Source organism: Daktulosphaira vitifoliae, unplaced genomic scaffold (genome assembly GCF_025091365.1).
Source record: "Daktulosphaira vitifoliae isolate Bord-2020 unplaced genomic scaffold, ASM2509136v1 Scaffold_1, whole genome shotgun sequence".
Lineage (NCBI taxonomy): Eukaryota > Metazoa > Arthropoda > Insecta > Hemiptera > Phylloxeridae > Daktulosphaira > Daktulosphaira vitifoliae.
In genome coordinates, this window is record NW_026099572.1 from 33,670,311 (window position 1) to 33,680,073 (window position 9,763).

A 9,763-nucleotide genomic window follows, 5' to 3' on the forward strand; every position below is an offset into this window, starting at 1 on the left:
AAAGGAATTAAATAATATTTATAATATATTTCTAAGTATGAAGAAAAATTTGTTAATCGGTAAGGATTATATCGCTGGCAGTGAATGAGGTTAGAAACCAAAATTATGTTTGTAATAAGATTGCTAACTATTTTAAAGTTGTGACTATGAAGACAAAATTTTATTAGCTATTTACTCTAGTTCTTTCAATTACCATTAACTTGGGAAATACTATATTGCTTTTGATGTTTTTAGTTCCATTACATTATAATTCTTAGAGGTTTATTATTTAAACAAATAGAATAACAGTAAATTATTCTGGAACATAAGGTAAATTCAAATGTATGTTCCTCTTTCAAATAATTATCCATCAGTAATTAATTAACAAAGGAAGTTTGTCAACTTCCCCTATTATTAATAATAAAAAATGGCAATAGACACAAAAAAAAAACACATTTTGGTAAAATTAATACCTTCACAGCTTCTCATCGAAGCTAAAAATTAAACTTAACTTAAATTTTCAATACATCAACTTATAATACATCATGTAAGTTTTATAAAATAACAAGTAATAATGTACTATAACATGCCAAAAAATTTTAAGATTCAATTTATAAGGAAGGTTAGTTCTTATTAAATATTTTATTGCCAAAGTATGTGTAATAAATGGTAATTTTGCCCTTTAAGATAAGTCAATATTTCCGGCCGATTATCGAAATAGCTTCACATTGATCACATTATATTCATACCAACAATAGTTTAGTTCATTGATGTAATATATTTATATATAATATAGTGTACATTTGTACATATATTAATGTTATGTAAATGGGACTAGAACTTCTATAGTGTCCAACAAAGTGTTTCTATTTTTTGAATGGATCAGGATAAGATCGCCAAAATACAGAAGGAACAGTAAGTATAAAAAAAAAGAAAAGAAACAAATAAAAGGAAAATAAACGGAAGACCCCTTCCCAAGAAGTACAGTTTTTTAACAAAATCCGGAGGCCAGTCAGCATCACTCGTTCAATCCATTCTTTCGGCGCATAGGCATAAGACACGCTGCAGATATACAAGTAGTGTTATTTTTTAAATTTTGAATACAATTATGCTATTCGCCGTTGTTATTATTTTTGTGTTAATAATTTTTTGCATATTGGACATCATCACACCTCATAAATATCCTATCGGTAAGATTTAATTCGGCAACATTAATTATATTTTTGGTTAAAAAATGGTCAACATTTGTTTGATAAATAAATTAAAGGAACCCTTTAAAAATATTGAAAATGAAAATTCTTTAAAATTTTTAATTGATAAATCAAAACTGGAACCTTTTATAAAAAATGTTATTATTTTTTAGCTTTCTTTGTTTAATTTGATATAAATCGAAAACAGCCTCTATCAGTAAACTATCAGTTAGTAATATAATAATTACAATATTATAATATTATGATTAGCATATTATAATTAATATGTTTCAAGTATAACTCAAAAAAAAAGTCAATATCAAACATTTCAAGTTTAAACTTTTTACAATGATTAACATACGTTTGATGTAAGAATACATCGAAATTATTGCCATGGTAAAAAATTTATTAGAGTGTTTCAAATGTATTTATAATAAACTACTTATCTTAGTGAATAATTGGTATTTTCATATTAATTTAGAATGGGTTTTGTGAATATTTTATAAAAATTTATTTTGATATAATAATTGTTAGATTTTTAAAATTATTTTTAAGATAGCATAATTAATTTTTTCTTTTTGAATTATCTAATAGGTGAATTTAGAAAAATTAAACAAAAATTTGATTGTAATTTACTTAATTAAGTTTCCTTGATAGAATAATTTTTATATTTTTAATTTTCGTTATTTTCTTTTTGAAAAAAATATATACATTTATTAGTGTTATAAATAGAAACACAGAATTAAATAGAAGATTTTTCAATTTTTAAATAAACTTTCGATCAATGAAGTTTTAAGGATTAGATACCGATAAAAATGGTAATGATTTCAAGTTATATTTAAACATTTCTTTGTGTTATAGAAAGTTATTTTTAAGTAAAGCCTTTCAAGTATTTTCGGCTTATTAAAATCTACATCGTAGAATTCAAGGTTAGATGACTAAATGTCTTTAGGCCTAACTTTCTTGTAATAACATAAATAATGTTTTCGATGCTTTTTATTTAGTCTCATATTATAAACACTAGGAGGTACCTTGTCGTTGCACAATACGAACGGTACAGATGCTGTAAATAGTAATATCAACAACCCATGTTTTTGATTAGTTGTTATGTGATCCTCTACGCATCTATAAACTAAATACCTGTAACCAAAAAGGACAACATTGTTTGAGGAATCATTAATTTAAAACAAGAAAAATATTACGTTCGGTATATTGTAAACAATAATGAAACAGTTGACCTAGAAACTAGTTAAGATCTTGAGATAGGTCAGGTGTAGGTTTTAAACCCCTAACCACTATACGCTTATTTTCTAAAAGAAATCAAAATATGTATAAATTAAGTATGCTGGATGATCGGGTAATCGATAACAGGAATGAGATTGTTATTTTGAATAGGCTAACGGTTATCCTTTTTTTAAAGATAACGTAAGGACATTGTACTTGTATAAATATACAAGTTGTTTGCTCTTAACAATACAGTGGCTAACACCGTTATAAATGGCTTGTACTAAAGGTGAGGTGATAAACATTGTATTTAAGTCTACTTGTAGATTCATTTAAATTATCATGAGTTATTCCTATTTATCACTTATTACGATATAGGACTTAAGTAATCCATAATATATATTTTTATAAAGATTAACCACAAAAATATTTATGCGAAAATACATTTAAAATAATAAAAAGAAATGAACGTATTTTTGACAATTTTTATACTTCATGGTTGAACTTGCAATTTATATTTTGATAAATTCAAATTAATCAACATTTAATGGATATAGTTTATCTGTTATATTAAATAAATGAAGAGTGAATGTGTCAAACGTTCTATGTGCCAAAGGCCACAATCTTATTTGCGTTTCAAATGTCAATTAAATTATTTACTTGTACAAAATTGCATTCATAGATGGTGTTCGATATGTGAGACATGCCCATGTTACCATTGTTTTTTGTGTTTTCTGAACAAATATGTTTTTGGCACATAGAACGTTTGACACATTCACTCTTCAAATAGTATTAGTAAATAATAAAGTGAAAATATAGTGCAATTTATTTATATTGAAATTAAGTATTTAAATTTTTTTATTTTTACAGGGCCTAAGAGGTTTCCCCTCGTAGGGAGCTATTTGGAAATAAGAAAATTAAGGCAAAAATTAGGCTTTTACCATTTAGTTTGGGACCATTTATCGCAACAATTTGGACAAGTTTTTTCTGTAAAACTTGGTAGAATAGAAGCTGTCGTTGTTACTGGTTACGATGCAGTTCGTCAAGTTTTATGTAAAGATGATTTTGACGGTCGACCAGACGGATTTTTTTTTCGATTTAGAGCTTTTTACAAAAGATTAGGTGAAAATTTATATATTTTTAATATCTTTTAAAAAATTACTTACCCAAATTAATTTTTATATTTAAAAATCAGCTAATAATCTTTTTTATACATTATTATTCATTTAATAAAATGCAGGAATTGTGTTTGTGGATGGACCCATGTGGACTGAACAAAGAAAATTCTGTATGCAACATTTGCGTAAAATGGGATTTGGAAGTATATCAATGGAAAAACTTATAAATGAAGAAGTTAATAATCTATTATTGGACTTAATAAGAAGAAGTGACGTGAGTCAAAATAAATATTCAATTAAACATTTTTTAGATTGTTTACTCAATTTTATGAATATGACAGTAACTCATTTCATTAATTATAGAATGGTAATAAGCCAATTGATGTAAATGGATTGTTTGACGTTTCTGTTTTAAATGGTCTTTGGGCAATGTTAGCGGGTCAAAGGTTTGGTCTTTACGACTCTAAACTAGCAAAGCTGATGGAACTGACTCATGTCAGCTTTAGAATGTTAGATATGTCAGGAGGAATTCTTAATCAAATGCCTTTTATAAGATTTTTAGCACCAAAATGCTCAGGATACAGAGACATAAAACATATATTACACGAGTTTTATACGTTTCTTAAGGTAATAAAATACTGAATTTTGATAATTAATTATTCTTTAAACAGTTCAAGTTTAAATTAGGCATCAGTTGAAGATCACAAGCATAGGGTAAACGACGAAGAAGATTTAATATGTGCATTTCTTAAAGAGATTGAAAAAAATAAAGAATCAACAAAATCCTTCTCCGAAGAACAACTATTAGTACTTTTATTAGATTTGTTTTTGGCCGGTTCTGAAACGACAAGTAGTACATTATCTTTTGTAATTTTACATCTTCTCAGAAATCAAAGCGTACAAGATAAAGTCCATGCAGAATTAGATGCAGCAGTAGGAGATCGTGAAGTTCTTTTATCTGATAAAAACAAGTTAGTTAAACTAAAAATCTTATCGGATTCAAATATTATTATTATAATAAATAAATAAAAGATTCAAATTTATAATTTTTTTTCAAAGTTTAACATACCTTGAGGCCGTGCTAATGGAGGTTCAAAGGCATAGCAATGTAGCTCCAATAGCTATAGCTCATCGCTCAATTCGAAAAACTAGTTTACAAGAATATAAAATTCCCAATGTAAGTCAATAATTATAAAAATAATATATTAATTAGATCCCAGTGCATTTCAGGTTATTTATCAGTGCTCATTCTAGCCTATCTATTTCTTTGAACATGATCTTTAGCCTTTTTAGTCCAGTAAAATGTTTACAAAATATGTATTTTTTTTTTTTGTTTTATTTTGATGTATAATAGTAATAACAATAATAATAACTAACAATGACATTAAAAGAAGGCAAATTTTTGACCATCTAAGTATTAACCATAGACGCAATTAGAATAGAATTATTGAGGGTGCCAATTGAATTTCCTGCCATCATAAAAAGTACTTTTATACAACAATTATATAATACATCATTTTTTCATTTAGTGGGTGGTTAGGCCCCTTCTAGCCCTTTTTGAATTTATGTTCACTATTTAAACAAATTTCATACAAAATTTTATTAATAATAATTAAGTAAAAATAACAATTTCTTATAAATAACATTGTCAAATTGACTTTGTTATATTGATTCAAATGAAGTATAAAGTATTGAAAAATAAAAATAAGTTATAGAGCTCTAACTAATAATTTATTGATTACCTCTTTCAGAAATAAATAGATATTCTTGCTTACTTAATAAGTATTGTATTTAAATATATACGTAACAACCTTTTTGTTATAACTTATAGTAATAATAGTTCAATAATAACGCAAATGTAATTATTAAAGATATAATCAAACAAAATAAAACATACAAAATAATTATACACTTAAAACAGGATAAATAAATAATACACAAAATGAAAACTTAATGTCACAAACGTACCACGCGAAAAGAGATTACCTTCGGTACTCCCGAGGTCTTCGCTCCTTTTCAATTCATTCAATTTCGTCTTATATACTAAAATATTTTTTTTTCTTTTTTTTACAAAATTCATAATACAATCGTTTTCAAAAGTGTTTATAAATATTTATTTCCTAGTCTAGTAACAATAATTCAGGAAATTACAATTAATCCAAACATTACAAAAATATTTTACTTTCAGTTTTACAAAATAATGACCTATATAACATAAACCACAAAAATTCTCTGATGACTTTTTAAGGATATTATTTGAAATAAAGAGAGAAAAAATATTTTTTTTAATTTCTGTGAAAATAAACCTGATTAAATCAGATCAGACGAAATTTTTTCCGATATAATACCTATAATAGATTTGACATTACAAATTGCACTGAAACAAAACAATTTAAAAAATGAAAATTATTTCATACATAAAAAAATTAACAGTAATATATTTCGTTTTCTTTTTATAACTCTTTGCAATGTCCATTTGAGGAATTCTTTAAAATGATTTCCTGTAATTTCACTAATTACAACTCTAGGATTTTTTTAATGCTTATAAACATGATTTATACAATATATGAGACTGATGTAATAAGGTTAACATATACCATATAATATATAGGTAACCAAAGTTGAGTAAAATCGTTTTTTAAAAATGTAAAAACTGAAAAATTACTATATATTTTATGTTTACTGGCATGGTTTATCAAGTTGGTTATAGAAAATATTAGTTGAATTGCAAAAATGTTATTTTACAAGTTTTAAGCAATAAAAATTCAATATAATTGTTATTTAGAATAAAAATTATGTATAACCCTCAAAAATGAAAAAATACTATATTCCTACATTTTTTTGTAATATAAATAAAGAAGTTAGGTACAATTAAAGTATACATTTTTATACAGTGTCCATAATGTAAGGAAACAGGCCATTTATTAAAACAATTGAAATTAATTTCCTAACTTACTGAATACTCTACAAATTATTTAATATTGAAGACGACTAAATAGATAAATTTAAATTAAATAACTATTTTTTGAACTATACAAAAAAAATTTATTTAATAAAATTATTTAAAACTAATAAGTTGAAGTGAAAATTAAAGAAAAAAATGTTTGTTAAATTTTATTGCATTATTGCTTATTTAGGAGGAGATATCGGTTTAAAAAAAACCTAATATCGATTTTCTGATATGGTCAATATTGACTTATATCGATACTCCTTCTAGTTTATTATAAATTAGAAACATTAATAAACATTTTATTATCAGTCACTTCTTGGAAATTTTAGCCAAAACTAGAAATAATTTCAATATTATACATATTTTTTACATAAATTGAAATTTATTATTAAACTGTATAAGGATACACTTATTTTGGCAAGTATATGGAGTGTGCATATGGATAAACAGCACTGGGGTGATCCTGAAAATTTTCGACCCGAAAGATTTTTAAATGAAACAGGACAAATCATAAACGACAGTTGGTTCATACCATTTGGAATAGGTAAATTTAAACTATTTTTTTTCTATAAACATTTTGTAAACTATTAATAAATAGTACTAATAATATAATATAATATATATGTAGGTAGAAGGCGTTGTTTAGGTGAAGTATTGGCTAAAACAAATGTATTTATGTTTGTTGCTAAAATTCTTCAAAATTTCGAGCTTAAGGTTCCAGAAGGCGTGCAATTGCCTGATATACACCAAGAAGGAGTTACTGTATCGCCGTCGCCATTTTCAGCTCTTTTTATACCAAGACGTTCGTTTCCGAATTCAGACAAAAGATTTTGATGGAATGAAATTTATTAATATCCTTTTAAATTTAATTATTGATACTATGTCTTAGATATACAGTGTGATTCTTTTATGTTAGCCTGTAAAACAAAAAATGACTGATTGATAACAACTTATGGACCCGTATTTCAAAATTTATTAACAATTTAAAGTAATGACTGGCGGTGAGGAGTAGATGCTACTAATTTTATCATAAGTCATTTACCGACCATACTTTTCTTCCCGCTTAGGTATGAAATGAGAATAACTTCCAAATTACTTGTTCAAAAATTGTTATCGACCAGTAATTTCTATAATTAGATAATTTTCTATTTTATAAGCTAGTATAATATGTATGTTACCATTTTAAAAATAAAATTCACACCCTTGTAATATATAAGGGATGGACCTAAAAATAATTTTATAACAGATAAATGGAAATGAGTATATTACTAACAAAAACAAAATTATTAAAAAAAGTATTATTTTGAGAAATTGAGTGACTAGAGTTACAAAAAACCACGCTGTATAATTCGATTCTTAATATATACATTTAAAAATCTGTTGGATAATTTAACTAACAATCAATCGATAAAATATGTTGTGTCTGATATGGATATAGTACTCTATAGATAGATAAGTTTTTATTCATTGTGTTCTGTTTTAAACTATACCTGAGTAATTACTAAAAATATAAGTTATGTTATAGTTTTTGGTTTTAAAATATTTGTTTTTAAAAAAAAGATAATATTTATTTTAATCATAATTTCAAGGTTGGGTGGTAATTAAATACGACAACTAGATAACAAATACTGAACATGTATCTCAATTAAATATTTGAAAAAAAAAAAAATTCATTATTACCCCGTTTTTCCCAAATTTCCTGTATTTAAGTTTTTGTCTACGAATTTTTATATTAAGCATTACAAAACAAAGCTATTCTTTCTAGTTTCTTTTAGTAATATCTTATTATGAATAATAATAAACTATAAAAAGTTATAGTATTTTTAAAATGCAGAAAAAATATATTGAAAATATCATTTTTTACATTACTGTACTTTTGAGATATTTTTTCATTTTTTTGAATAAAATTGTTTGTTAAATTTTGGACACTGGGTAGATTTAACTACATTAAAATTAGATTCTTTTGACACATAAACCTACAAAATCGGTCCAATGAGAGCTGAGAATTTTCATGGATGTACAAAAACATGCATATCATGATAAAATCAATACTTTCTCAGCTTCGCATCTAAGTTAAAAATTAATGTAGCCTTAATTTAACATATGAAAAATGAAAATATGAAATCTCTGACAACACGGAGCGATTACACATAGGTTCTAGATACAAAAAAATACTTCGTAATACATAATAATAAGACCACAAATCTTATTTATCTTATGTATGGTAATAATAGAAAAGACATGGCAATAGTTTCTCTATATAATAGCTCTCTATGAAAGATGTAATAGTCTGCTAATATAGCATCTGATAAACAAACTTATCCAAAATGATTGCAATAATTCATCATTGTATACCTTATTATTTAAAGGACAGTAAAAATGTTTAGGAGTCACAAAATAATTGTTCACTTTTATTTTTCGGAGTTTATATTTAATATTCCTAACAAAAAATTTTCATATTGGCTCCATGAAATATGACTCTATAAAAAGTCAAGGGGTCGAGTGCCCCCTTGTATACGCCTACGCTATAGTAACTCAAATAGCCATTATAGAATTATACATACATTAATAGTAAACACTTGATTATTATTTGTTATCACATAGTAGATAAACCTGCTCAAATGCATGATATTTTTTGAAATTTCATTATTATGCACTAACACTAGTATAACATGTATAACCAATTATTTACTACAATAATTATTGTAAAAGGCGCTGTACAATAATATAATTCCTTTTATGTGGTGACATTTCTAATTGGAATGTTCGATTTATCATAAAATTTCGAAATGTACTATCATTGTTTCATCATATCTGTGTCACTATCGTAAAAATACTTCGGTGTTAATCTGTTTGATTTCTTTTTGGGATTAACAATTAATAATTTAATAATTATTTTAAGAGATATCACTGAGTGATTAATATTAAAAGAATGTATAACGTCTTTTCGATATTTTATTATTTCTCTGTAAAATTTACAATATTAAATTCAATATAAATTTCATATTAAATTTAATTAATATAATAGGTTTTTATTCATGTATTCATTTATTCATTATTTTGTATTTATTCATCATCATCATTTATAAAAATCAATGCCTTGTCTTTGAAGGCACTCCTCCCTGTTTGATGGAAAATTCTTCAGTGAATCAAAAAACGCACNCCTCCCTGTTTGATGGAAAATTCTTCAGTGAATCAAAAAACGCACAATTCATGAGTTTCAGGATATTTTCAAAATATTATTTTCTTGGGCGTCCTCTTAGTTTCTTCCCAGTCATTTTTCTTTGAAAGATGTTGATTAT

General features: G+C 25.3%; 1 protein-coding gene across 3 annotated transcripts in view; it reads left to right on the plus strand.

Annotated features, from left to right (window-relative positions):
• The first annotated feature begins 946 nt into the window (after nucleotides 1-946).
• LOC126894530 (methyl farnesoate epoxidase-like) overlaps nucleotides 947-9,763 on the plus strand; it is a 10,361-nt gene continuing 1,544 nt past the window's right edge. Inside the window, exons 1-8 of one of the 3 annotated variants that reach the window (XM_050665600.1) lie at nucleotides 947-1,169; nucleotides 3,264-3,515; nucleotides 3,634-3,785; nucleotides 3,875-4,138; nucleotides 4,199-4,482; nucleotides 4,571-4,688; nucleotides 6,864-7,005; nucleotides 7,090-7,734. In XM_050665600.1, coding sequence (XP_050521557.1) covers nucleotides 1,088-1,169; nucleotides 3,264-3,515; nucleotides 3,634-3,785; nucleotides 3,875-4,138; nucleotides 4,199-4,482; nucleotides 4,571-4,688; nucleotides 6,864-7,005; nucleotides 7,090-7,295 — 1,500 coding nt within the window. In that variant the 5' untranslated portion in view covers nucleotides 947-1,087 and the 3' untranslated portion in view covers nucleotides 7,296-7,734. Of the gene's footprint in view, nucleotides 1,170-3,263; nucleotides 3,516-3,633; nucleotides 3,786-3,874; nucleotides 4,139-4,198; nucleotides 4,483-4,570; nucleotides 4,689-6,863; nucleotides 7,006-7,089; nucleotides 7,735-9,763 lie in introns of those variants that run through there. The other 2 variants (XM_050665601.1, XM_050665602.1) reach the window with 2 other exon arrangements.